The sequence below is a fragment of the Micropterus salmoides genome, unplaced genomic scaffold (assembly GCF_014851395.1).
Source record: "Micropterus salmoides isolate LMB-PRFRI ecotype aquatic unplaced genomic scaffold, ASM1485139v1 Ms_hic_scaffold_468, whole genome shotgun sequence".
In the NCBI taxonomy this organism is placed as follows: Eukaryota; Metazoa; Chordata; class Actinopteri; order Centrarchiformes; family Centrarchidae; genus Micropterus; species Micropterus salmoides.
In genome coordinates, this window is record NW_024044128.1 from 32,055 (window position 1) to 59,763 (window position 27,709).

The window sequence follows — 27,709 nt, forward strand, 5'->3', positions numbered from 1 at the left end:
ATCATTTTATGCAGCAAGGGGAAATTCTTACCAATAGTTAGTAAACACACAGAGAGAGACACTTGATGTGGAGCCAAATTCATAAAGGTGGTTTTACGATAAAATGGGTCAAATTAGTGTTACGTATTCTTTTCGTCTCCTCCGTAGTTGTCAGGATGGTCTCCAAATGGAGGCGTGGGTTCAAATCCCACTCCTGACACAGTTTTGAACTGTGATTGTCGGCATAACAACAAGTTTAACTCTTTTTTTCTTTTGGACGCAATTTAAAGCAGCAGAGTTGGTATACAGAGTATTTTGAATCCGCCAACACTGGTGCAAAATCATTTTATGCAGCAAGGGGAAATTCTTACCAATAGTTAGTAAACACATGGAGAGAGAGAAACTTGATGTGGAGCCAAATTCATAAAGGTGGTTTTACGATAAAGTGGGTCAAATTAGTGTTACGTATTCTTTTCGTCTCCTCCGTAGTTGACAGGATGGTCTCCAAATGGAGGCGTGGGTTCAAATCCCACTCCTGACACAGTTTTGAACTGTGATTGTCGGCATAACAACAAGTTTAACTCTTTTTTTTCTTTTTAAAGCAGCAGAGTTGGTGCAAAATCATTTTATGCAGCAAGGGGAAATTCTTACCAATAGTTAGTAAACACACAGAGAGAGACACTTGATGTGGAGCCAAATTCATAAAGGTGGTTTTACGACAAGATAGGTCAAATTAGTGTTACGTATTCTTTGTGACACCTCTGTAGTTGGCAGGATGGCCGAGTGGTCTAAGGCGCCAGACTCAAGGATCAACTCCTTCCTGATCAAAGGGAATTCTGGTCTCCAAATGGAGGCGTGGGTTCAAATCCCACTCCTGACACAGTTTTGAACTGTGATTGTCGGCATAACAACAAGTTTAACTCTTTTTTTTCTTCTTTTGGACGCAATTTAAAGCAGCAGAGTTGGTATACAGAGTATTTTGAATCCGCCAACACTGGTGCAAAATCATTTTATGCAGCAAGGGGAAATTCTTACCAATAGTTAGTAAAACACAGAGAGAGACACTTGATGTGGAGCCAAATTCATAAACGTGGTTTTACGATAAAGTGGGTCAAATTAGTGTTACGTATTCTTTTTGTCTCCTCCGTAGTTGTCAGGATGGTCTCCAAATGGAGGCGTGGGTTCAAATCCCACTCCTGACACAGTTTTGAACTGTGATTGTCGGCATAACAACAAGTTTAACTCTTTTTTTCTTTTGGACGCAATTTAAAGCAGCAGAGTTGGTATACAGAGTATTTTGAATCCGCCAACACTGGTGCAAAATCATTTTATGCAGCAAGGGGAAATTCTTACCAATAGTTAGTAAACACACAGAGAGAGACACTTGATGTGGAGCCAAATTCATAAAGGTGGTTTTACGACAAGATAGGTCAAATTAGTGTTACGTATTCTTTTGACACCTCTGTAGTTGTCAGGATGGCCGAGTGGTCTAAGGCGCCAGACTCAAGGATCAACTCCTTCCTGATCAAAGGGAATTCTGGTCTCCAAATGGAGGCGTGGGTTCAAATCCCACTCCTGACACAGTTTTGAACTGTGACTGTCGGCATAACAACAAGTTTAACTCTTTTTTTTCTTTTGGACGCAATTTAAGCAGCAGAGTTGGTATACAGAGTATTTTGAATCCGCCAACACTGGTGCAAAATCATTTTATGCAGCAAGGGGAAATTCTTACCAATAGTTAGTAAACACACAGAGAGAGACACTTGATGTGGAGCCAAATTCATAAAGGTGGTTTTACGATAAAGTGGGTCAAATTAGTGTTACGTATTCTTTTGTCTCCTCCGTAGTTGTCAGGATGGTCTCCAAATGGAGGCGTGGGTTCAAATCCCACTCCTGACACAGTTTTGAACTGTGATTGTCGGCATAACAACAAGTTTAACTCTTTTTTTTCTTTTGGAAGCAATTTAAAGCAGCAGAGTTGGTATACAGAGTATTTTGAATCCGCCAACACTGGTTGCAAAATCATTTTATGCAGCAAGGGGAAATTCTTACCAATAGTTAGTAAACACATAATGGAGAGAGAGACTTGATGTGGAGCCAAATTCATAAAGGTGGTTTTACGACAAGATAGGTCAAATTAGTGTTACGTATTCTTTTTGACACCTCTGTAGTTGTCAGGATGGCCGAGTGGTCTAAGGCGCCAGACTCAAGGATCAACTCCTTCCTGATCAAAGGGAATTCTGGTCTCCAAATGGAGGCGTGGGTTCAAATCCCACTCCTGACACAGTTTGAACTGTGATTGTCGGCATAACAACAAGTTTAACTCTTTTTTTCTTCTTTTGGACGCAATTTAAAGCAGCAGAGTTGGTATACAGAGTATTTTGAATCCGCCAACACTGGTTGCAAAATCATTTTATGCAGCAAGGGGAAATTCTTACCAATAGTTAGTAAACACACAGAGAGAGACACTTGATGTGGAGCCAAATTCATAAACGTGGTTTTATGATAAAATGGGTCAAATTAGTGTTACGTATTCTTTTTGTCTCCTCCGTAGTTGTCAGGATGGTCTCCAAATGGAGGCGTGGGTTCAAATCCCACTCCTGACACAGTTTTGAACTGTGATTGTCGGCATAACAACAAGTTTAACTCTTTTTTTTCTTTTGGACGCAATTTAAAGCAGCAGAGTTGGTATACAGAGTATTTTGAATCCGCCAACACTGGTGCAAAATCATTTTATGCAGCAAGGGGAAATTCTTACCAATAGTTAGTAAACACATAATGGAGAGAGAGAAACTTGATGTGGAGCCAGATTCATAAAGGTGGTTTTACGATAAAGTGGGTCAAATTAGTGTTACGTATTCTTTTTGTCTCCTCCGTAGTTGTCAGGATGGTCTCCAAATGGAGGCGTGGGTTCAAATCCCACTCCTGACACAGTTTTGAACTGTGATTGTTGGCATAACAACAAGTTTAACTCTTTTTTTTCTTTTGGAAGCAATTTAAAGCAGCAGAGTTGGTGCAAAATCATTTTATGCAGCAAGGGGAAATTCTTACCAATAGTTAGTAAACACACAGAGAGAGACACTTGATGTGGAGCCAAATTCATAAAGGTGGTTTTACGACAAAATGGGTCAAATTAGTGTTACGTATTCTTTTTGACACATCTGTAGTTGTCAGGATGGCCGAGTGGTCTAAGGCGCCAGACTCAAGGATCAACTCCTTCCTGATCAAAGGGAATTCTGGTCTCCAAATGGAGGCGTGGGTTCAAATCCCACTCCTGACACAGTTTTGAACTGTGATTGTCGGCATAACAACAAGTTTAACTCTTTTTTTTCTTTTGGACGCAATTTAAAGCAGCAGAGTTGGTATACAGAGTATTTTGAATCCGCCAACACTGGTTGCAAAATCATTTTATGCAGCAAGGGGAAATTCTTACCAATAGTTAGTAAACACACAGAGAAAGACACTTGATGTGGAGCCAAATTCATAAAGGTGGTTTTACGACAAAATGGGTTAAATTAGTGTTACGTATTCTTTTTTTCTTCTCTGTAGTTGTCAGGATGGCCGAGTGGTCTAAGGCGCCAGACTCAAGGATCAACTCCTTCCTGATCAAAGGGAATTCTGGTCTCCAAATGGAGGCGTGGGTTCAAATCCCACTCCTGACACAGTTTTGAACTGTGATTGTCGGCATAACAACAAGTTTAACTCTTTTTTTTCTTTTGACGCAATTTAAAGCAGCAGAGTTGGTATACAGAGTATTTTGAATCCGCCAACACTGGTTGCAAAATCATTTTATGCAGCAAGGGGAAATTCTTACCAATAGTTAGTAACACACAGAGAGAGACACTTGATGTGGAGCCAAATTCATAAAGGTGGTTTTACGACAAGATAGGTCAAATTAGTGTTACGTATTCTTTTGACACCTCTGTAGTTGTCAGGATGGCCGAGTGGTCTAAGGCGCCAGACTCAAGGATCAACTCCTTCCTGATCAAAGGGAATTCTGGTCTCCAAATGGAGGCGTGGGTTCAAATCCCACTCCTGACACAGTTTTGAACTGTGATTGTCGGCATAACAACAAGTTTAACTCTTTTTTTCTTCTTTTGGACGCAATTTAAAGCAGCAGAGTTGGTATACAGAGTATTTTGAATCCGCCAACACTGGTGCAAAATCATTTTATGCAGCAAGGGGAAATTCTTACCAATAGTTAGTAAACACACAGAGAGAGACACTTGATGTGGAGCCAAATTCATAAACGTGGTTTTATGATAAATGGGTCAAATTAGTGTTACGTATTCTTTTTGTCTCCTCCGTAGTTGTCAGGATGGTCTCCAAATGGAGGCGTGGGTTCAAATCCCACTCCTGACACAGTTTTGAACTGTGATTGTCGGCATAACAACAAGTTTAACTCTTTTTTTTCTTTTGGAAGCAATTTAAAGCAGCAGAGTTGGTATACAGAGTATTTTGAATCCGCCAACACTGGTTGCAAAATCATTTTATGCAGCAAGGGGAAATTCTTACCAATAGTTAGTAAACACACAGAGAGAGACACTTGATGTGGAGCCAAATTCATAAAGGTGGTTTTACGACAAGATAGGTCAAATTAGTGTTACGTATTCTTTGTGACACCTCTGTAGTTATCAGGATGGCCGAGTGGTCTAAGGCGCCAGACTCAAGGATCAAGTCCTTCCTGATCAAAGGGAATTCTGGTCTTCAAATGGAGGCGTGGGTTCAAATCCCACTCCTGACACAGTTTTGAACTGTGATTGTCGGCATAACAACAAGTTTAACTCTTTTTTTTTCTTTTGGACGCAATTTAAAGCAGCAGAGTTGGTATACAGAGTATTTTGAATCCGCCAACACTGGTGCAAAATCATTTTATGCAGCAAGGGGAAATTCTTACCAATAGTTAGTAAACACATAATGGAGAGAGAGAAACTTGATGTGGAGCCAAATTCATAAAGGTGGTTTTACGATAAAGTGGGTCAAATTAGTGTTACGTATTCTTTATGACACCTCTGTAGTTGTCAGGATGGCCGAGTGGTCTAAGGCGCCAGACTCAAGGATCAACTCCTTCCTGATCAAAGGGAATTCTGGTCTCCAAATGGAGGCGTGGGTTCAAATCCCACTCCTGACAAAGTTTTGAACTGTGATTGTCGGCATAACAACAAGTTTAACTCTTTTTTTTCTTTTTGACGCAATTTAAAGCAGCAGAGTTGGTATACAGAGTATTTTGAATCCGCCAACACTGGTTGCAAAGTCATTTTATGCAGCAAGGGGAAATTCTTACCAATAGTTAGTAACACACAGAGAGAGACACTTGATGTGGAGCCAAATTCATAAAGGTGGTTTTACGACAAGATAGGTCAAATTAGTGTTACGTATTCTTTTTGACACCTCTGTAGTTGTCAGGATGGCCGAGTGGTCTAAGGCGCCAGACTCAAGGATCAACTCCTTCCTGATCAAAGGGAATTCTGGTCTCCAAATGGAGGCGTGGGTTCAAATCCCACTCCTGACACAGTTTTGAACTGTGATTGTCGGCATAACAACAAGTTTAACTCTTTTTTTTCTTCTTTTGGACGCAATTTAAAGCAGCAGAGTTGGTATACAGAGTATTTTGAATCCGCCAACACTGGTGCAAAATCATTTTATGCAGCAAGGGGAAATTCTTACCAATAGTTAGTAAACACACAGAGAGAGACACTTGATGTGGAGCCAAATTCATAAACGTGGTTTTATGATAAAATGGGTCAAATTAGTGTTACGTATTCTTTTTGTCTCCTCCGTAGTTGTCAGGATGGTCTCCAAATGGAGGCGTGGGTTCAAATCCCACTCCTGACACAGTTTTGAACTGTGATTGTCGGCATAACAACAACTTTAACTCTTTTTTTTCTTTTTGACGCAATTTAAAGCAGCAGAGTTGGTATACAGAGTATTTTGAATCCGCCAACACTGGTTGCAAAATCATTTTATGCAGCAAGGGGAAATTCTTACCAATAGTTAGTAAACACACAGAGAGAGACACTTGATGTGGAGCCAAATTCATAAAGGTGGTTTTACGACAAGATAGGTCAAATTAGTGTTACGTATTCTTTTGACACCTCTGTAGTTGTCAGGATGGCCGAGTGGTCTAAGGCGCCAGACTCAAGGATCAACTCCTTCCTGATCAAAGGGAATTCTGGTCTCCAAATGGAGGCGTGGGTTCAAATCCCACTCCTGACACAGTTTTGAACTGTGATTGTCGGCATAACAACAAGTTTAACTCTTTTTTTTCTCTTTTGGACGCAATTTAAAGCAGCAGAGTTGGTATACAGAGTATTTTGAATCCGCCAACACTGGTGCAAAATCATTTTATGCAGCAAGGGGAAATTCTTACCAATAGTTAGTAAACACACAGAGAGAGACACTTGATGTGGAGCCAAATTCATAAAGGTGGTTTTACGATAAAATGGGTCAAATTAGTGTTACGTATTCTTTTTGTCTCCTCCGTAGTTGTCAGGATGGTCTCCAAATGGAGGCGTGGGTTCAAATCCCACTCCTGACACAGTTTTGAACTGTGATTGTCGGCATAACAACAAGTTTAACTCTTTTTTTTCTTTTGGAAGCAATTTAAAGCAGCAGAGTTGTATACAGAGTATTTTGAATCCGCCAACACTGGTTGCAAAATCATTTTATGCAGCAAGGGGAAATTCTTACCAATAGTTAGTAAACACACAGAGAGAGACACTTGATGTGGAGCCAAATTCATAAAGGTGGTTTTACGACAAGATAGGTCAAATTAGTGTTACGTATTCTTTTTGACACCTCTGTAGTTGTCAGGATGGCCGAGTGGTCTAAGGCGCCAGACTCAAGGATCAACTCCTTCCTGATCAAAGGGAATTCTGGTCTCCAAATGGAGGCGTGGGTTCAAATCCCACTCCTGACACAGTTTTGAACTGTGATTGTCGGCATAACAACTAGTTTTACTCTTTTTTTCTTCTTTTTGACGCAATTTAAAGCAGCAGAGTTGGTATACAGAGTATTTTGAATCCGCCAACACTGGTGCAAAATCATTTTATGCAGCAAGGGGAAATTCTTACCATAGTTAGTAAACACACAGAGAGAGACACTTGATGTGGAGCCAAATTCATAAACGTGGTTTTATGATAAAATGGGTCAAATTAGTGTTACGTATTCTTTTTGTCTCCTCCGTAGTTGTCAGGATGGTCTCCAAATGGAGGCGTGGGTTCAAATCCCACTCCTGACACAGTTTTGAACTGTGATTGTCGGCATAACAACAAGTTTAACTCTTTTTTTTCTTTTGGAAGCAATTTAAAGCAGCAGAGTTGGTATACAGAGTATTTTGAATCCGCCAACACTGGTTGCAAAATCATTTTATGCAGCAAGGGGAAATTCTTACCAATAGTTAGTAAACACATAATGGAGAGAGAGAAACTTGATGTGGAGCCAAATTCATAAAGGTGGTTTTACGATAAATGGGTCAAATTAGTGTTACGTATTCTTTTCGTCTCCTCCGTAGTTGTCAGGATGGTCTCCAAATGGAGGCGTGGGTTCAAATCCCACTCCTGACACAGTTTTGAACTGTGATTGTCGGCATAACAACAAGTTTAACTCTTTTTTTTCTTTTGGAAGCAATTTAAAGCAGCAGAGTTGGTATACAGAGTATTTTGAATCCGCCAACACTGGTTGCAAAATCATTTTATGCAGCAAGGGGAAATTCTTACCAATAGTTAGTAAACACACAGAGAGAGACACTTGATGTGGAGCCAAATTCATAAAGGTGGTTTTACGACAAGATAGGTCAAATTAGTGTTACGTATTCTTTATGACACCTCTGTAGTTGTCAGGATGGCCGAGTGGTCTAAGGCACCAGACTCAAGGATCAACTCCTTCCTGATCAAAGGGAATTCTGGTCTCCAAATGGAGGCGTGGGTTCAAATCCCACTCCTGACACATTTGAACTGTGATTGTCGGCATAACAACAGTTTACTCTTTTTTTTTCTTTTTGACGCAATTTAAAGCAGCAGAGTTGGTATACAGAGTATTTTGAATCCGCCAACACTGGTGCAAAATCATTTTATGCAGCAAGGGGAAATTCTTACCAATAGTTAGTAAACACACAGAGAGAGACACTTGATGTGGAGCCAAATTCATAAACGTGGTTTTATGATAAAATGGGTCAAATTAGTGTTACGTATTCTTTTTGTCTCCTCCGTAGTTGTCAGGATGGTCTCCAAATGGAGGCGTGGGTTCAAATCCCACTCCTGACACAGTTTTGAACTGTGATTGTCGGCATAACAACAAGTTTAACTCTTTTTTTTCTTTTGGAAGCAATTTAAAGCAGCAGAGTTGGTATACAGAGTATTTTGAATCCGCCAACACTGGTTGCAAATCATTTTATGCAGCAAGGGGAAATTCTTACCAATAGTTAGTAAACACATAATGGAGAGAGAGAAACTTGATGTGGAGCCAAATTCATAAAGGTGGTTTTACGATAAAGTGGGTCAAATTAGTGTTACGTATTCTTTTCGTCTCCTCCGTAGTTGTCAGGATGGTCTCCAAATGGAGGCGTGGGTTCAAATCCCACTCCTGACACAGTTTTGAACTGTGATTGTCGGCATAACAACAAGTTTAACTCTTTTTTTTCTTTTGGAAGCAATTTAAAGCAGCAGAGTTGGTATACAGAGTATTTTGAATCCGCCAACACTGGTTGCAAAATCATTTTATGCAGCAAGGGGAAATTCTTACCAATAGTTAGTAAACACATAATGGAGAGAGAAACTTGATGTGGAGCCAAATTCATAAAGGTGGTTTTACGATAAAGTGGGTCAAATTAGTGTTACGTATTCTTTTGTCTCCTCCGTAGTTGACAGGATGGTCTCCAAATGGAGGCGTGGGTTCAAATCCCACTCCTGACACAGTTTTGAACTGTGATTGTCGGCATAACAACAAGTTTAACTCTTTTTTTTCTTTTGGAAGCAATTTAAAGCAGCAGAGTTGGTGCAAAATCATTTTATGCAGCAAGGGGAAATTCTTACCAATAGTTAGTAAACACATAATGGAGAGAGAAACTTGATGTGGAGCCAAATTCATAAAGGTGGTTTTACGATAAAGTGGGTCAAATTAGTGTTACGTATTCTTTTGACACCTCTGTAGTTGTCAGGATGGCCGAGTGGTCTAAGGCGCCAGACTCAAGGATCAACTCCTTCCTGATCAAAGGGAATTCTGGTCTCCAAATGGAGGCGTGGGTTCAAATCCCACTCCTGACACAGTTTTGAACTGTGATTGTCGGCATAACAACAAGTTTAACTCTTTTTTTTCTTTTGGACGCAATTTAAAGCAGCAGAGTTGGTATACAGAGTATTTTGAATCCGCCAACACTGGTGCAAAATCATTTTATGCAGCAAGGGGAAATTCTTACCAATAGTTAGTAAACACACAGAGAGAGAACTTGATGTGGAGCCAAATTCATAAAGGTGGTTTTACGATAAAGTGGGTCAAATTAGTGTTACGTATTCTTTTCGTCTCCTCCGTAGTTGACAGGATGGTCTCCAAATGGAGGCGTGGGTTCAAATCCCACTCCTGACACAGTTTTGAACTGTGATTGTCGGCATAACAACAAGTTTAACTCTTTTTTTCTTTTGGACGCAATTTAAAGCAGCAGAGTTGGTATACAGAGTATTTTGAATCCGCCAACACTGGTGCAAAATCATTTTATGCAGCAAGGGGAAATTCTTACCAATAGTTAGTAAACACATAATGGAGAGAGAAAACTTGATGTGGAGCCAAATTCATAAAGGTGGTTTTACGATAAAGTGGGTCAAATTAGTGTTACGTATTCTTTTCGTCTCCTCCGTAGTTGACAGGATGGTCTCCAAATGGAGGCGTGGGTTCAAATCCCACTCCTGACACAGTTTTGAACTGTGATTGTCGGCATAACAACAAGTTTAACTCTTTTTTTTCTTTTGGAAGCAATTTAAAGCAGCAGAGTTGGTGCAAAATCATTTTATGCAGCAAGGGGAAATTCTTACCAATAGTTAGTAACACACAGAGAGAGACACTTGATGTGGAGCCAAATTCATAAAGGTGGTTTTACGACAAGATAGGTCAAATTAGTGTTACGTATTCTTTTTGACACCTCTGTAGTGTCAGGATGGCCGAGTGGTCTAAGGCGCCAGACTCAAGGATCAACTCCTTCCTGATCAAAGGGAATTCTGGTCTCCAAATGGAGGCGTGGGTTCAAATCCCACTCCTGACACAGTTTTGAACTGTGATTGTCGGCATAACAACAAGTTTAACTCTTTTTTTTTCTTTTGGACGCAATTTAAAGCAGCAGAGTTGGTATACAGAGTATTTTGAATCCGCCAACACTGGTGCAAAATCATTTTATGCAGCAAGGGGAAATTCTTACCAATAGTTAGTAAACACATAGAGAGAACTTGATGTGGAGCCAAATTCATAAAGGTGGTTTTACGATAAAATGGGTCAAATTAGTGTTACGTATTCTTTTGTCTCCTCCGTAGTTGTCAGGATGGTCTCCAAATGGAGGCGTGGGTTCAAATCCCACTCCTGACACAGTTTTGAACTGTGATTGTCGGCATAACAACAAGTTTAACTCTTTTTTTTCTTTTGGAAGCAATTTAAAGCAGCAGAGTTGGTATACAGAGTATTTTGAATCCGCCAACACTGGTTGCAAAATCATTTTATGCAGCAAGGGGAAATTCTTACCAATAGTTAGTAAACACATAATGGAGAGAGAAACTTGATGTGGAGCCAAATTCATAAAGGTGGTTTTACGATAAAGTGGGTCAAATTAGTGTTACGTATTCTTTTCGTCTCCTCCGTAGTTGACAGGATGGTCTCCAAATGGAGGCGTGGGTTCAAATCCCACTCCTGACACAGTTTTGAACTGTGATTGTCGGCATAACAACAAGTTTAACTCTTTTTTTTCTTTTGGAAGCAATTTAAAGCAGCAGAGTTGGTATACAGAGTATTTTGAATCCGCCAACACTGGTTGCAAAATCATTTTATGCAGCAAGGGGAAATTCTTACCAATAGTTAGTAAACACACAGAGAGAGACACTTGATGTGGAGCCAAATTCATAAAGGTGGTTTTACGACAAGATAGGTCAAATTAGTGTTACGTATTCTTTTTGACACCTCTGTAGTTGTCAGGATGGCCGAGTGGTCTAAGGCGCCAGACTCAAGGATCAACTCCTTCCTGATCAAAGGGAATTCTGGTCTCCAAATGGAGGCGTGGGTTCAAATCCCACTCCTGACACAGTTTGAACTGTGATTGTCGGCATAACAACAAGTTTAACTCTTTTTTTCTTCTTTTGGACGCAATTTAAAGCAGCAGAGTTGGTATACAGAGTATTTTGAATCCGCCAACACTGGTGCAAAATCATTTTATGCAGCAAGGGGAAATTCTTACCAATAGTTAGTAACACACAGAGAGAGACACTTGATGTGGAGCCAAATTCATAAACGTGGTTTTATGATAAAATGGGTCAAATTAGTGTTACGTATTCTTTTTGTCTCCTCCGTAGTTGTCAGGATGGTCTCCAAATGGAGGCGTGGGTTCAAATCCCACTCCTGACACAGTTTTGAACTGTGATTGTCGGCATAACAACAAGTTTAACTCTTTTTTTTCTTTTGGAAGCAATTTAAAGCAGCAGAGTTGGTATACAGAGTATTTTGAATCCGCCAACACTGGTTGCAAATCATTTTATGCAGCAAGGGGAAATTCTTACCAATAGTTAGTAAACACATAGAGAGAGAAACTTGATGTGGAGCCAAATTCATAAAGGTGGTTTTACGATAAAATGGGTCAAATTAGTGTTACGTATTCTTTTCGTCTCCTCCGTAGTTGTCAGGATGGTCTCCAAATGGAGGCGTGGGTTCAAATCCCACTCCTGACACAGTTTTGAACTGTGATTGTCGGCATAACAACAAGTTTAACTCTTTTTTTTCTTTTGGAAGCAATTTAAAGCAGCAGAGTTGGTATACAGAGTATTTTGAATCCGCCAACACTGGTTGCAAAATCATTTTATGCAGCAAGGGGAAATTCTTACCAATAGTTAGTAAACACATAATGGAGAGAGAGAAACTTGATGTGGAGCCAAATTCATAAAGGTGGTTTTACGATAAAGTGGGTCAAATTAGTGTTACGTATTCTTTTCGTCTCCTCCGTAGTTGACAGGATGGTCTCCAAATGGAGGCGTGGGTTCAAATCCCACTCCTGACACAGTTTTGAACTGTGATTGTCAGCATAACAACAAGTTTAACTCTTTTTTTTCTTTTGGAAGCAATTTAAAGCAGCAGAGTTGGTGCAAAATCATTTTATGCAGCAAGGGGAAATTCTTACCAATAGTTAGTAAACACATAATGGAGAGAGAAAAACTTGATGTGGAGCCAAATTCATAAAGGTGGTTTTACGATAAAGTGGGTCAAATTAGTGTTACGTATTCTTTTTGACACCTCTGTAGTTGTCAGGATGGCCGAGTGGTCTAAGGCGCCAGACTCAAGGATCAGCTCCTTTCTGATCAAAGGGAATTCTGGTCTCCAAATGGAGGCGTGGGTTCAAATCCCACTCCTGACACAGTTTTGAACTGTGACTGTCGGCATAACAACAAGTTTAACTCTTTTTTTTTTTTTGGACGCAATTTAAAGCAGCAGAGTTGGTATACAGAGTATTTTGAATCCGCCAACACTGGTGCAAAATCATTTTATGCAGCAAGGGGAAATTCTTACCAATAGTTAGTAAACACACAGAGAGAGACACTTGATGTGGAGCCAAATTCATAAACGTGGTTTTACGATAAAGTGGGTCAAATTAGTGTTACGTATTCTTTTCGTCTCCTCCGTAGTTGACAGGATGGTCTCCAAATGGAGGCGTGGGTTCAAATCCCACTCCTGACACAGTTTTGAACTGTGATTGTCGGCATAACAACAAGTTTAACTCTTTTTTTTCTTTTGGACGCAATTTAAAGCAGCAGAGTTGGTATACAGAGTATTTTGAATCCGCCAACACTGGTGCAAAATCATTTTATGCAGCAAGGGGAAATTCTTACCAATAGTTAGTAAACACATAATGGAGAGAGAGAAACTTGATGTGGAGCCAAATTCATAAAGGTGGTTTTACGATAAAGTGGGTCAAATTAGTGTTACGTATTCTTTTCGTCTCCTCCGTAGTTGACAGGATGGTCTCCAAATGGAGGCGTGGGTTCAAATCCCACTCCTGACACAGTTTTGAACTGTGATTGTCGGCATAACAACAAGTTTAACTCTTTTTTTTCTTTTGGAAGCAATTTAAAGCAGCAGAGTTGGTGCAAAATCATTTTATGCAGCAAGGGGAAATTCTTACCAATAGTTAGTAAACACACAGAGAGAGACACTTGATGTGGAGCCAAATTCATAAAGGTGGTTTTACGACAAGATAGGTCAAATTAGTGTTACGTATTCTTTTGACACCTCTGTAGTGTTCAGGATGGCCGAGTGGTCTAAGGCGCCAGACTCAAGGATCAACTCCTTCCTGATCAAAGGGAATTCTGGTCTCCAAATGGAGGCGTGGGTTCAAATCCCACTCCTGACACAGTTTTGAACTGTGATTGTCGGCATAACAACAAGTTTAACTCTTTTTTTTCTTTTGGACGCAATTTAAAGCAGCAGAGTTGGTATACAGAGTATTTTGAATCCGCCAACACTGGTGCAAAATCATTTTATGCAGCAAGGGGAAATTCTTACCAATAGTTAGTAAACACACAGAGAGAGACACTTGATGTGGAGCCAAATTCATAAACGTGGTTTTACGATAAATGGGTCAAATTAGTGTTACATATTCTTTTTGTCTCCTCCGTAGTTGTCAGGATGGTCTCCAAATGGAGGCGTGGGTTCAAATCCCACTCCTGACACAGTTTTGAACTGTGATTGTCGGCATAACAACAAGTTTAACTCTTTTTTTTCTTTTGGACGCAATTTAAAGCAGCAGAGTTGGTATACAGAGTATTTTGAATCCGCCAACACTGGTGCAAAATCATTTTATGCAGCAAGGGGAAATTCTTACCAATAGTTAGTAAACACATAATGGAGAGAGAGAAACTTGATGTGGAGCCAAATTCATAAAGGTGGTTTTACGATAAAATGGGTCAAATTAGTGTTACGTATTCTTTTCGTCTCCTCCGTAGTTGATAGGATGGTCTCCAAATGGAGGCGTGGGTTCAAATCCCACTCCTGACACAGTTTTGAACTGTGATTGTCGGCATAACAACAAGTTTAACTCTTTTTTTTCTTTTGGAAGCAATTTAAAGCAGCAGAGTTGGTATACAGAGTATTTTGAATCCGCCAACACTGGTTGCAAAATCATTTTATGCAGCAAGGGGAAATTCTTACCAATAGTTAGTAAACACATAATGGAGAGAGAGAACTTGATGTGGAGCCAAATTCATAAAGGTGGTTTTACGATAAAGTGGGTCAAATTAGTGTTACGTATTCTTTTCGTCTCCTCCGTAGTTGACAGGATGGTCTCCAAATGGAGGCGTGGGTTCAAATCCCACTCCTGACACAGTTTTGAACTGTGATTGTCAGCATAACAACAAGTTTAACTCTTTTTTTTCTTTTGGAAGCAATTTAAAGCAGCAGAGTTGGTGCAAAATCATTTTATGCAGCAAGGGGAAATTCTTACCAATAGTTAGTAAACACACAGAGAGAGACACTTGATGTGGAGCCAAATTCATAAAGGTGGTTTTACGACAAGATAGGTCAAATTAGTGTTACGTATTCTTTTGACACCTCTGTAGTTGTCAGGATGGCCGAGTGGTCTAAGGCGCCAGACTCAAGGAACACTCCTTCCTGATCAAAGGGAATTCTGGTCTCCAAATGGAGACGTGGGTTCAAATCCCACTCCTGACACAGTTTTGAACTGTGATTGTCAGCATAACAACAAGTTTAACTCTTTTTTTTCTTTTGGAAGCAATTTAAAGCAGCAGAGTTGGTGCAAAATCATTTTATGCAGCAAGGGGAAATTCTTACCAATAGTTAGTAAACACACAGAGAGAGACACTTGATGTGGAGCCAAATTCATAAAGGTGGTTTTACGACAAGATAGGTCAAATTAGTGTTACGTATTCTTTTGACACCTCTGTAGTTGTCAGGATGGCCGAGTGGTCTAAGGCGCCAGACTCAAGGATCAACTCCTTCCTGATTAAAGGGAATTCTGGTCTCCAAATGGAGGCGTGGGTTCAAATCCCACTCCTGACACAGTTTTGAACTGTGATTGTCGGCATAACAACAAGTTTAACTCTTTTTTTTCTTTTGGACGCAATTTAAAGCAGCAGAGTTGGTATACAGAGTATTTTGAATCCGCCAACACTGGTGCAAAATCATTTTATGCAGCAAGGGGAAATTCTTACCAATAGTTAGTAAACACATAATGAGAGAGAAACTTGATGTGGAGCCAGATTCATAAAGGTGGTTTTACGATAAAGTGGGTCAAATTAGTGTTACGTATTCTTTTTGTCTCCTCCGTAGTTGTCAGGATGGTCTCCAAATGGAGGCGTGGGTTCAAATCCCACTCCTGACACAGTTTTGAACTGTGATTGTCGGCATAACAACAAGTTTAACTCTTTTTTTCTTTTGGAAGCAATTTAAAGCAGCAGAGTTGGTATACAGAGTATTTGAATCCGCCAACACTGGTTGCAAAATCATTTTATGCAGCAAGGGGAAATTCTTACCAATAGTTAGTAAACACACAGAGAGAGACACTTGATGTGGAGCCAAATTCATAAAGGTGGTTTTACGACAAGATAGGTCAAATTAGTGTTACGTATTCTTTATGACACCTCTGTAGTTGTCCGGATGGCCGAGTGGTCTAAGGCGCCAGACTCAAGGATCAACTCCTTCCTGATCAAAGGGAATTCTGGTCTCCAAATGGAGGCGTGGGTTCAAATCCCACTCCTGACACATTTTTGAACTGTGATTGTCGGCATAACAACAAGTTTAACTCTTTTTTTCTTCTTTTGGACGCAATTTAAAGCAGCAGAGTTGGTATACAGAGTATTTTGAATCCGCCAACACTGGTGCAAAATCATTTTATGCAGCAAGGGGAAATTCTTACCAATAGTTAGTAAACACACAGAGAGAGACACTTGATGTGGAGCCAAATTCATAAACGTGGTTTTACGATAAAATGGGTCAAATTAGTGTTACGTATTCTTTTTGTCTCCTCCGTAGTTGTCAGGATGGTCTCCAAATGGAGGCGTGGGTTCAAATCCCACTCCTGACACAGTTTTGAACTGTGATTGTCGGCATAACAACAAGTTTAACTCTTTTTTTTCTTTTGGACGCAATTTAAAGCAGCAGAGTTGGTATACAGAGTATTTTGAATCCGCCAACACTGGTGCAAAATCATTTTATGCAGCAAGGGGAAATTCTTACCAAGAGTTAGTAAACACACAGAGAGAGAACTTGATGTGGAGCCAAATTCATAAACGTGGTTTTACGATAAAGTGGGTCAAATTAGTGTTACGTATTCTTTTTGTCTCCTCCGTAGTTGTCAGGATGGTCTCCAAATGGAGGCGTGGGTTCAAATCCCACTCCTGACACAGTTTTGAACTGTGATTGTCGGCATAACAACAAGTTTAACTCTTTTTTTTCTTTTGGAAGCAATTTAAAGCAGCAGAGTTGGTATACAGAGTATTTTGAATCCGCCAACACTGGTTGCAAAATCATTTTATGCAGCAAGGGGAAATTCTTACCAATAGTTAGTAAACACACAGAGAGAGACACTTGATGTGGAGCCAAATTCATAAAGGTGGTTTTACGACAAGATAGGTCAAATTAGTGTTACGTATTCTTTATGACACCTCTGTAGTTGTCAGGATGGCCGAGTGGTCTAAGGCGCCAGACTCAAGGATCAACTCCTTCCTGATCAAAGGGAATTCTGGTCTCCAAATGGAGGCGTGGGTTCAAATCCCACTCCTGACACAGTTTTGAACTGTGATTGTCGGCATAACAACAAGTTTAACTCTTTTTTTCTTTTGGACGCAATTTAAAGCAGCAGAGTTGGTATACAGAGTATTTTGAATCCGCCAACACTGGTGCAAAATCATTTTATGCAGCAAGGGGAAATTCTTACCAATAGTTAGTAAACACACAGAGAGAGACACTTGATGTGGAGCCAAATTCATAAAGGTGGTTTTACGATAAAGTGGGTCAAATTAGTGTTACGTATTCTTTTTGTCTCCTCCGTAGTTGTCAGGATGGTCTCCAAATGGAGGCGTGGGTTCAAATCCCACTCCTGACACAGTTTTGAACTGTGATTGTCGGCATAACAACAAGTTTAACTCTTTTTTTCTTCTTTTGGACGCAATTTAAAGCAGCAGAGTTGGTATACAGAGTATTTTGAATCCGCCAACACTGGTGCAAAATCATTTTATGCAGCAAGGGGAAATTCTTACCAATAGTTAGTAAACACACACAGAGAGAAACTCAGATGGCCGAGTGGTCTAAGGCGCCAGACTCAAGGATCAACTCCTTCCTGATCAAAGGGAATTCTCGTCTCCAAATGGAGGCGTGGGTTCAAATCCCACTCCTGACACAGTTTTGAACTGCAAAGTAAATCTGTGTAAAAAAAGTTCTAAGTAAATTAATTTGGTGAGTAAAATGTCTACAGCTGACAGGAATGATGACCAAAGAAAGAAACCCTCAAAATGAGCTGTACCGCTGTCCAGCTGCCTCACTAATAAAAAGCGTGTGTGTTGAGAGAGTCTTTTGTCATTCAAAACGGCATGTGTCTCCCCCAGTGGGAGGTCTTAGGTCACCATCTGGAGTCTGAAACACACACACACACACTTCTCATTTCTTTTCATGGTTTACCTTATAAATCAGGAATATTTCTCTCTCTGTGCTTTAGGATCAGTCAGTGTGTGACAGGACTTTCTGCGGCGCAGGTCGAGAGTGTGTATCGAGCGACAGAGGAGAGCCGGTCTGTCGCTGTTTACAGGTAAAGCTACTGAATACCTCGTCGTTACACTTGTTCAAACCGACCGGCCTGAACATGTAGCTCAAAGCAGCGCTGTGTAGAGCTGCTAGCTGTAGACTTGTTACTAAAGTATTTAAAGTGGAAACATTCACACAAATAATATTGTTAAACCCTATTTGCATTTTACTGTTTGTAGTAAAACAATACCTGATTTGACTTTGTATCTTTACTGAAGATACTTAAGGTCTTATATATTGGATTTATTTACACTGACTGACCAGAAAAGAAAAAAATGTATGAAAAGGAGTGAGGAAGAGCAAAAACTAATAGAAAGAATAGATTAAGAAATAATGAAGGGACAAAAGGAGGGCAGAAATAAAGACAACAGTGAGAAATTACCACTCCTTATAACTGTATACCTAAAGTCTCATTACCTGTTCCTCTTTATTGATCTGTCATCTGTCTCTCTCTCTAAAATTCAAATGAAATTTGTATAAACATTTATTAGCCTATGTTGCAATGGCAAAAGTACACAGTGTAACACAGTATAATAAAAACACTGATTACCTTGATGATACATAAATAGTCAATAGTAACTGAAAACACATATAATTTATGCATTTGCTCACACATACTGAATTATTACATCCACAAACACATACATTGTTCATCAATAAATTATGTTTTGACCGATCACTAGGCCCTGCAGTGGACATCAGACTGTGCTCTCATAAATCTAGTTTCACACCTTAAGTTTTGTTGTGTAGGCCATTTTTTGGGAAACCTCTGATGATCCCCTCTTTTCTCTGCAGCGGTGTAACATGACGGAGCACTGGGTGTGTGGCAGTAACGGCAGATCCTATATAAACCACTGTGAGCTGCACAGAGACGCCTGCATCACTCAGACCAAGATACATGCAGAGCACAAAGGACACTGTCCGGGTCAGTGCACACGCGACCTTGATCTGGCTTATCTGTGTTAGAGTTAGAAATATTATGCCATAGAAATGTGTCATTTTACTGCACTCTTGGCCTTAGAAAGAAAGCTTACTAGACAGTTTCAATAAGAGTGCTACCTTTGTAGTGAAAGCTAGTTTGTGAGATAGCCTTGGCTTAAACTTACAAAAACTAAGTTTAGTTAGTTATTTCCCCCCAGGTTTTTTGTAATTGGAAAAATATAAACTTTGATGAACTGACATTTTGGTCAGTCAGTTTATTATTCCACATAATTAAAAAGGCAGCAGCTAAATCAATTTTTAAAAAGTTTGCTAGCTTAGCAGATAGCTCCTATCTCATTTTTTGACTAGTGAATTTCATGTGATTTTTCTGGTTGTGATTCTTTAAATCACATACTTAAATGAATTAAATTGTAAATTAATGTATAATATAAATAGGCTATTGATATAACTCAGACTTAGCTAAACACTTGATTCCTATACGTAAAGCTATGTAAAATATAATAAAGCTAAAGTTTCTGTGTTTTTTTAGGTGTTGTTTGGGTAGAATGAGGGGAAGAATCTTTGTATCTGTTTTAAAGTTTGCCATCCAACCTAAAAAAACTTCCAACCTTTTGTTCTCAACTTCACTTCTGTAGTTACTGCTCTCTGCCTTTGAAGTACAAACAGCTAAAGTTGTGTACAGTCTGTGATTTGAGACAGTGGTCTGTGTGTTTCTATTTGCAGAGAAGCCAACAAAGACAGACATGAGCCCCAGTAAGTCTGCAGCATTATTACAGACATGTTTTGTTGATTAATCCTTTCCTGTTAATAATTTGTATTAACACTCATGAGTTTAAGGACTGTAGCCTTCCTTTGCCATTTTATTTGCATTAACCATCTTATTTTAAATGTGTAGTCGTGTGTTTCCTGTCTGATCGTGACTGGCTCAGAGAACGAGTGATCCAGTGGATTCAAGAGGAGGTAGAATCGACAACCTGGCCTCAAATGTGTCCTCAGCCAACGACCTCCTGCAAAAGTATTTCAAAGTCAGAAAACTTTTCACTCCCTCTCACAATCATCAGTTTTTATCCAGTAGACTAGTTTTACTGACCATGAGCTTAATTTCAAATAACAAAAAATACGAATATATAATAAAAATATTGTTTTTAAGTGTGATATCAGGTGCATATTTTGCATAAAGTAATGAGCCAACAGTACTCCAGCTACTTAAGAATAACTGAAGAAGATATTTAAAATACGACATGTTTGACTGAACTGTTTGTGTGTTGCAGGCGTATGACAACGGGGATTCTGAGCTCGATTCAAAAGAGTTCCTGAGCTTCCTGAAACATAATGAGACGGCCCTCAACCTCACATACTCTAATACTCTGGAGACTAACTTGCTACTGAGGTATACAATAGTGTGATGTAATAAAATAAACTGTTAATATGTTATGTTATGTTATGAGAATTAGAAAATTTGGAGGGGGGTTAAAGAAGGTCTGTTCAGTGGTGGAAGAAGTACGCAGATCTTTTACGAAGTATATAAAAGCAGTAATACCACTGTGTAAAAATACTCTGCTACAAGTTCAATTCAATTCAATTCAATTTTATTTATATAGCGCCCAATTAACAACAACATTTATCTCACAGTGCTTTTCATTAAAGAGCAGGTCTAGACCGTACTCTGTGATGTTATTTACAGAAGCCCAACAATTCCCAAGTCAAGTAAAGTAAAAGACATGCATCTGAATTTTTTTAAAGTGAAAAGTAAAAGTACTCATTATGCAGAAAGGCACCTTTCTGAATAATTATATTGGATTATAATTATTGATGCATTAATGTTTACATCACATTAATGCTGGGTAGCTTGTGATTATCCCTCCCGGGATCAATAAAGTCTCTTAACCCATAATAATACATTTATTTTATTATATTTGTATTATTTTAAATAAATGTAAATAAAATAAATATAGTAAAGTAAAGTGCCTCAAAATACAGTACTTGAGTAAATGTGCTTAGTTACCTTCCACCATTGGGTCTGTTTAACTATCATGGGTAAGACAGTCATGATATATTCGGTTTTAAGCATCACATAATGTACAAAGTATGATTCAAAACTTCATATTGGGATTAGCAACATGCAAAAAGCTTCTCGATGAAAAGACTCCATGTATTTGGAAAAATAAATCTCCATCCTGTTTTTTATTTAATGTAATCCTTTTATACACACCAAAGTTTCTTCTGAAATTGTCCAAAATAAATGAGACTGAGACTGAAACGATAGCCCTATCTTGTTGTGTTTTGCCAAGCGTAAACTCAATGAAACAGGGGATCTGACCCAAAATACAGACACCAAGACGGAGCAGGTACAGTCCATAACGTTTAATAAAGCTATGGTGAAAAAAATATAAATATTTTAATTTATAAATAAATAATAAATCAGGCAGTCCAAATGCAAAGTATCTCCACAATCCAGAAACCAACAGAAAAGCAGTGATCCAATAGACAAAAAAACAAAATCCATATTGGGAAAAAATCCATGCACAGGAAAAAGCTGGGGCACAGGACGAGTTACAAGGGATAATTTCAATCAACACTGAGAGGAAACAAAGTAAGACTAGACACAACAGGCAGAAAACTACAAAATAACACAGAGAGAAAAGAATCAAGGGCAAAGAACAAGAATACAGACACAGGAAATGATTAGACACATGAGTGCGGATTAATGAAAATAAATACAACATAACAAAACCTAAACATAACACAGCTTTTCTGCCACAGCTGCAAGTAAAGTCTGAACCACACATTTTGTTTTCAATGTGATTTCCTGAAAAAACGTGCTCATTTTGTAAATGAATCCTTAGTGTCTAAGTAGTTAATTAATGTCGCTCACTCACTCTCTGTCCGTCTCTCAGGTCTCTGTGTGTCGACGCTTTGATCGAGCTGTCGGATGAAAACGCAGACTGGAAGCTGAGTTTAACTGAGTTCATCAACTGCCTGACACCCACCTACCATCCATATGAGAGAAGTAATCACACACACACAAACTCAAACAAGAGTGTCATCGGTATGTATGATTGATCCTGACAAATGACATATTGACTTCTTTTTCCTAGGACCAAATAAAATGTAAACAGACATTAAATATATACATATATAAATATATAATCCCGTGCTGAATCTGACAAATACATTTAATTTTACAATAATTTAATTTTTACACACACATTTTTCAGCACAAAACTCCAAACAAACAATGCTAAATCCTTTCAGACTGTGTTAGCAGTTTTTGCTGTTTTTCTTACATGCCCATTTACTACCTGTATATTATGTGTGTGCATGAAGAGTGTGCTCTGGAGGATGAAGTGTTCGAGGACGGAGCTGAGACTCAGATGGAGTGTAACAAGTGTGTGTGTGCCTGTGGAAACTGGGTCTGCACCGCTCTGACCTGCACCGGTGAGGACTTTAATTTGGATATTGTAATAATTTGGGTAGATACATTTGGCTGCTTCTAGATTTTAGAGAGTTTAGGTTTCCCTCACTGCTAGGCAGCTGGTGATATTTTTCTTTTTATCTTTGTAACATGGTCATCTGTGTTTCAGGAGAGCATCATGTAGAGGAGGATGTTAAAGAAGGAGAAGAAGAAGAAATGACAGAAGAAGAGTGGAGCAAAAGAGTGGCTGAACTCAGCACTTTACAGGTGGACAGTCAACACTGAACTGCTGCTGTGGTGGGAAGATGTAATCCATTATACAGTAGTCTCCTTTTCACTCATTACTCAAAGTACTCTCACTACATAATCCCGCCATAATCAACTTAATTTGGCCGCATACAATTTTACACACAGTGCAATGAATGCAGAATGTGTCCTCTGCATTTTCACCTCCTAATAAGGAGCTGCCTTTGCGCAGCGCCCGGGGAGCTGTTAGCGGTTCAGGGCCTTTCTCAGGGGCACCTTTAACAGTGTGCAACCGTGTGGTTCCCGAGCTAACTCCCCCACAGACTGAGCTTATTCACCCAGCTGATGTACAAACGTGGCCCCACAATTACACAAAACACAATTTATTTGTTTTATGCAAACAGCAGAACACATAAAAAAAACAGTTTATTTTGTACTTCCATTATCATCAGATAATATTGCAACTTAGGCAATAAATGAATAAAGCTCAGTAAACACATATTGTGCTGGATGATTACTTTTCTCAAGCAAGTTTAAGTCTCTGCAAGTTCAGACTTCATTAAAAAAAAGTTTCTGCCTGGAGAAAACCCATATTTGGTACTTTGAAAAGTGGTCCGCAGTTATATAAAACATAAAGTGTATTCATTGAGTGACACGGATCCTTTTAATCTTAAGTACAGAGGTAGAGTAGAGGTAACCCTATCTTCCTGACAACATTTTTATAGTTTCACCACATCTCATATGAATCTACTTTACACAACAGTTTGCTTTCTATATTGTCATAATAGGAGTTTGATTTAGGGTTAATTGTTTAATTGTTAATGAGATATTATATTTAGGGTATCCAGGTTTTGAAGTTAATGTTTTTTTACACTGTTGCTTTAATAAACACAACTATTGTACAACAAAGTATTTGTGAAATCCTGACTGCTGCTACATGAATTTAATAAGATTATTAATTTATTGTTTAACCCATTGTATATGTAGAAGTATTAAATAATAATAAACATCAAATAAATACATAATGCATTACAGTAAATAAGAACAGCATAATCACCGTAGTACACAGAAGTTACAGTTGCTGACAAACAACAGAGAAGTTAATTTTTTTTATTTTAGAGAGTCCAAGAGTGAAAATAAAGTAAAACTTTCCAAAAAACAGTGAAATATTTGATCATCAATAAGGTCTCCAGACAGGCTCTTCCCCTCTTATGGAAAGACACGCCCCTTCAATATAATTGGTCAGTGCTGCGACAACATTGCGGTCCTCCCCTGTTGTTTGGAGCTGTTGGTTCGGTCCGTAGTAGAAGCTGCCCGGCTGGAACGGACCACTGTGGCTCAGCGGAGGGGGAGGAGGAGGAGGAGGAGGAGCAGAAGACAGGTAGGAGCTGTAGGGTGTGTGCTGGGTGGAGTAGGAGAGCGCAGGCAGGTGGTGCATTCTGGGACTTGGAGTGAAGGAGGAAGTCAACGAGTTCACCTGGCCCAGGAACGTAGAATCGTTGGTCCACAGGGTGGAGGAAAAGGACCTACAATCTGGAGAGAGACAACATCAACAGCATGACAGTCCATTCTTGACCTTTGACTAAAATGAACTTACTTTAAGGACTGCTGTTTTTTTCCAGAGCTTTCAACTACATCAAATGGTCTTCAGCAGATGGAGTTAGTCCAATTTCTTTGTTACCCATCGTTATAACAGCTGAACACGTGAGATGCGGTCGAAAGGTCAGGCAAAAAGCTAAGTGGACCTTGAATTTTATTTGTTGAGCACATTTGTTTTCCATTATTTTCTACTTTAGTTGGTTGCTATTTAAAATAAATTGCTGCTATTATCAATTTTCCATTTCCTTCAGTCATAGTATGTATTTATTAAACTACTGTAGTGCAGTTTTGAGTTACTTTATGAGGTATTTTCTGTTATTTCACTCTTTGTACTTGGAAATATAGTGTGTTCTGCTCTGTTTGATAAAAAAATAAAGGTTGAAACATGCTTCTGTGGAGACACTACACATGTGCACACTGTTCCATATTTGCAGTCCTGTATGTGAAAGTTCACACTGACATGGTTTGTCGGGATTTAAATACCGTCCCTCTTCTCATACCTGATGATGCAGTGCCGCTGCAGGATGACCTGAACACTCCTGACTTCACCTCCTTCTGCCTCTGCCCTGAGAGAGAGAGAGAGAGAGAGAGACAGGGAAGAAGATGGTACTTCTGACTGAAAGCTTGGATAAACCCATCCTATCATTTTCTCTGGTGTGCACTGACGTCTTGGCAGCCGCTGTCCGTCCACAGTCACCTTGATGGCTCTGTGTAAGGTGGCGATTTGAGGAGGCGAGGTCAGCACATTGATGGAGAGCGTGAAACTCTTGCCTAAAAAGAATAACACACACACACAACAATATAATTACATAGGGTGGCTTGTTATGGTAAGTGTAACAGGCTGTTTAAAGTTAAATCAAGTCAGTTTTCCCTAAGTATAGAGGGTGTCAAATGTTGGAAAAAATTTACTGCAATGGAGGAGAAACTTTTAATTTTAGATTATATAAATAAACTTGACTGATGGTCACAAGATTGATACTAATAAATTTCTGATTGAATAGGACAAGCATTCCTGTCTTCCTTCTGTTTATCCTTCTACATTTACATTAATTATTTGCTTTTATTCAAAGCGACTTACATTTGAGGAACAACAAACAAACATCAGTACAGTAAGAGATCTGAGAGCAACAATAGATACTAGTAAAAGCTATTAGTGCATCAATGGGGTAAATACCTAGGGGAAGAAGTAAGAGTTAACAATGGTGCAATCAATGCTAGATAATTGTAAGGAGACAGAAGAAAAGGAGCACAGGAAGTGCATGTTAGAGGTGTTGTAAGAGAAAGTGGCAAACGTCTAATGGCACATCCCACCATATTGGAGAGAAGATCAAGACAAAATGCCTAATTTATGTGTGAGGGAAGACATTTCAATTACAAAAGGTCAAAATCAATGGGGTAGCTACTGTTTTTCTTCAATGTGTTGACCCTCCAGTGTGACTCGAACCTCATAACCGGCCACTTTGCAGCGCCCCATCACAAGCTTCTGATACTCTGTTTATGTATTTAATTATTGTATCAGTAGTGTATCTGTCTATTTACCTCTCCCGCTGCGACCTATGAAGCGGAGGTCATTAAAGTGGGCGTAGCCTTGCTTCATGGTTGCTGTGGCGTTGCGTAGCTCAGCGCTGCTATTTTCTTCATTGCCAGCCATCACTGTGACAGCAACGCCGTCTGGCACGTCATTGCCTAGGGCGACAACCTGGAGGATGGAAAAAAGTCAGGACTGGTCCTTTAACTTTGAAAAAGGGGATTTGTAAAGAGTCTGAGGAAAATGGTCAGCCTGGAAGGATCAGGGCAAAATGTCCCACTGACCTCTGATGACCTTTGACATTATAAACTGAAGCCAGTCTCAATGAGAGATGGGAGATAGATAGATAGATAGATGCTCACAGTGAAGGTTCTCGGCAGGGTCTTGTTACACCTCCAGTGCTGCGGCAGGCCACTGCAGAGGAAGTTTGGGCTGTCGGTCTGTACCAGGCCTCTGGGTGGTGCTGTGCTGCGCTGGTCCTCCAGTTGGCGGCCGGTGGGTGATGTTGCTGGCCGACGTTTTAAAACAGGATCTGAGAGGGAACAATAGAAAGATTTTTCTACCTTTGTCTTTCTTTTTTTTGCTCAGTCCTCTGAAATGGCAGCCAGATATCTGTCTTTAATGTGTCTGTTTCTAAATCTAAATTCATGTAGTAGACCATAACTGTATAAAGACATGATACAAATTAATTAATTAAAAAAAACCTGCATTCACACACTAATCTTTGTAATCCAGCAATAAAAAAGCTTGAAGGTGAATGAAGGAAGGCAGAGGAAAAAGAATAAGACGTCTGCTTTGTAGGCTATATCTTACTTTTCCAAGCCAGACTATGCACAGTTCCCAATGACGATGGTTTACCATAAACCTTAAATGTTTAACTTAGATATCAAACTTTCTTTTGAATCAGTGATCTAATGGTGAAATATTTTCCCTCACTGTGGTCTGACACATCTTTCCCTGTAGGGACTAAAACTCAGCTTTTAACCTGATATTAAGGTCAAGCAAGACTTCATCAGTGCTGCTACCACCTTTATTAACAAAAAGATAATTTAATTCATAGGTTTAAATACATGTTAAAAATGTATGTCTGTGAAATATGACTTGAATTGCAATTCCTCAGTCTAAAACCACGTTGGTAAGAAGTCTTTTGCTTTTTTAAAACTGGTATTTAACAATTAAGCCTAGTTGAAATATTTAATTAGCCTAGCATGCTGGTACCCTCCTCCTTGCTTGCTAATTTGGACAAAGTTGCAGCAAAGTGTTGTTCCCCTTGTTCACCACTAATTATAGCTCATCCCTCGTCCAGCTGGTGTTTTCTCAATAAATAAATAAATAAATAAAACCTTTAAGAGTTTCAACAACCGTGGGGAAACTGAGAGGACGTTTCATGACCAGAAAGTGTAGAAAACTACAACTACCAAAAAACCCCGCACTTTCTGAGCCGATTTACGTCATCAAATCGCGCCGAAAAACACCCAGAAAAGTGTAAACAACAGGAGCAGCAGCAGCGTTTTTCTTGAACGACTTTGGTGAGGATTTAAACTCTCTCTCCGCCTCTCTGGTTCTCTGTTGCTCCTCTCGTTTTCTGCATTGTGTTTTTCTCACCGCAGTGTTTGAATAGGAGGGAACTGCGCTGTATTGTCATTCAGATTTTACTGGCGGAGGGGAAGTTACTGCGGTCACACCACCTGTTCCCTCTGTATATGTGTGTATATATATTGTGTGTGTTGATTTGCTTCATGTCTGTTCTGCTATATTGTTATTTTAGGCTCTCGGCTTCTGTTCTGTCCTACACAGCGGACTAGTTTTGTTTTGGTTAAATGATCCCAAAAGCCCAAAATGCACATTACAGACTGCATTTTGAACAGTGATTGTGTCTTTTTGTTGGATTTCACATCTTAAAGATTTTAACACTCAGACCACCAGTTGTCAGTCTAATAAGAGCACCAAGCTTAACCAAAACCACTTTAATAAATTGTTCATAAGGTTATAATGTTCGTTTTTACTGA

The 27,709-nt window shown here is 39.4% G+C and overlaps 1 protein-coding gene, 21 non-coding genes and 1 pseudogene across 22 annotated transcripts; 22 read left to right on the forward strand and 1 right to left on the reverse strand.

Annotated features, from left to right (window-relative positions):
• LOC119888015 overlaps nucleotides 1–22,885 on the forward strand; it is a 40,720-nt pseudogene extending 17,835 nt beyond the window's left edge.
• trnal-caa lies at nucleotides 749–859 on the forward strand. Its single transcript has 2 exons — nucleotides 749–786; nucleotides 814–859. It is a non-coding gene; the product is annotated as a tRNA-Leu (tRNA).
• Nucleotides 1,450–1,560, forward strand: trnal-caa. The gene is made up of 2 exons: nucleotides 1,450–1,487; nucleotides 1,515–1,560. It is a non-coding gene; the product is annotated as a tRNA-Leu (tRNA).
• On the forward strand, nucleotides 2,153–2,263 carry trnal-caa. Its single transcript has 2 exons — nucleotides 2,153–2,190; nucleotides 2,218–2,263. It is a non-coding gene; the product is annotated as a tRNA-Leu (tRNA).
• On the forward strand, nucleotides 3,149–3,259 carry trnal-caa. Its single transcript has 2 exons — nucleotides 3,149–3,186; nucleotides 3,214–3,259. It is a non-coding gene; the product is annotated as a tRNA-Leu (tRNA).
• trnal-caa lies at nucleotides 3,531–3,641 on the forward strand. Its single transcript has 2 exons — nucleotides 3,531–3,568; nucleotides 3,596–3,641. It is a non-coding gene; the product is annotated as a tRNA-Leu (tRNA).
• On the forward strand, nucleotides 3,910–4,020 carry trnal-caa. Its single transcript has 2 exons — nucleotides 3,910–3,947; nucleotides 3,975–4,020. It is a non-coding gene; the product is annotated as a tRNA-Leu (tRNA).
• trnal-caa lies at nucleotides 4,613–4,723 on the forward strand. The gene is made up of 2 exons: nucleotides 4,613–4,650; nucleotides 4,678–4,723. It is a non-coding gene; the product is annotated as a tRNA-Leu (tRNA).
• On the forward strand, nucleotides 5,000–5,110 carry trnal-caa. Its single transcript has 2 exons — nucleotides 5,000–5,037; nucleotides 5,065–5,110. It is a non-coding gene; the product is annotated as a tRNA-Leu (tRNA).
• On the forward strand, nucleotides 5,381–5,491 carry trnal-caa. Its single transcript has 2 exons — nucleotides 5,381–5,418; nucleotides 5,446–5,491. It is a non-coding gene; the product is annotated as a tRNA-Leu (tRNA).
• trnal-caa lies at nucleotides 6,085–6,195 on the forward strand. Its single transcript has 2 exons — nucleotides 6,085–6,122; nucleotides 6,150–6,195. It is a non-coding gene; the product is annotated as a tRNA-Leu (tRNA).
• On the forward strand, nucleotides 6,788–6,898 carry trnal-caa. Its single transcript has 2 exons — nucleotides 6,788–6,825; nucleotides 6,853–6,898. It is a non-coding gene; the product is annotated as a tRNA-Leu (tRNA).
• On the forward strand, nucleotides 7,816–7,926 carry trnal-caa. The gene is made up of 2 exons: nucleotides 7,816–7,853; nucleotides 7,881–7,926. It is a non-coding gene; the product is annotated as a tRNA-Leu (tRNA).
• Nucleotides 9,132–9,242, forward strand: trnal-caa. Its single transcript has 2 exons — nucleotides 9,132–9,169; nucleotides 9,197–9,242. It is a non-coding gene; the product is annotated as a tRNA-Leu (tRNA).
• trnal-caa lies at nucleotides 10,121–10,231 on the forward strand. The gene is made up of 2 exons: nucleotides 10,121–10,158; nucleotides 10,186–10,231. It is a non-coding gene; the product is annotated as a tRNA-Leu (tRNA).
• trnal-caa lies at nucleotides 11,144–11,254 on the forward strand. The gene is made up of 2 exons: nucleotides 11,144–11,181; nucleotides 11,209–11,254. It is a non-coding gene; the product is annotated as a tRNA-Leu (tRNA).
• Nucleotides 12,464–12,574, forward strand: trnal-caa. Its single transcript has 2 exons — nucleotides 12,464–12,501; nucleotides 12,529–12,574. It is a non-coding gene; the product is annotated as a tRNA-Leu (tRNA).
• Nucleotides 13,456–13,567, forward strand: trnal-caa. The gene is made up of 2 exons: nucleotides 13,456–13,494; nucleotides 13,522–13,567. It is a non-coding gene; the product is annotated as a tRNA-Leu (tRNA).
• On the forward strand, nucleotides 14,774–14,883 carry trnal-caa. Its single transcript has 2 exons — nucleotides 14,774–14,811; nucleotides 14,838–14,883. It is a non-coding gene; the product is annotated as a tRNA-Leu (tRNA).
• trnal-caa lies at nucleotides 15,121–15,231 on the forward strand. Its single transcript has 2 exons — nucleotides 15,121–15,158; nucleotides 15,186–15,231. It is a non-coding gene; the product is annotated as a tRNA-Leu (tRNA).
• trnal-caa lies at nucleotides 15,823–15,933 on the forward strand. Its single transcript has 2 exons — nucleotides 15,823–15,860; nucleotides 15,888–15,933. It is a non-coding gene; the product is annotated as a tRNA-Leu (tRNA).
• On the forward strand, nucleotides 16,846–16,956 carry trnal-caa. The gene is made up of 2 exons: nucleotides 16,846–16,883; nucleotides 16,911–16,956. It is a non-coding gene; the product is annotated as a tRNA-Leu (tRNA).
• Nucleotides 22,886–23,590: 705 nt separating the features above from the next.
• Nucleotides 23,591–26,273, reverse strand: LOC119888017 (runt-related transcription factor 3-like; the record flags this gene model as incomplete). Its single annotated transcript, XM_038698504.1, has 5 exons — nucleotides 23,591–24,106; nucleotides 24,673–24,738; nucleotides 24,839–24,943; nucleotides 25,712–25,871; nucleotides 26,063–26,273. Coding segments are annotated over 5 exons (898 nt in total), but the record flags the coding sequence as incomplete, so codon positions are not given.
• Nucleotides 26,274–27,709: the final 1,436 nt, after the last annotated feature.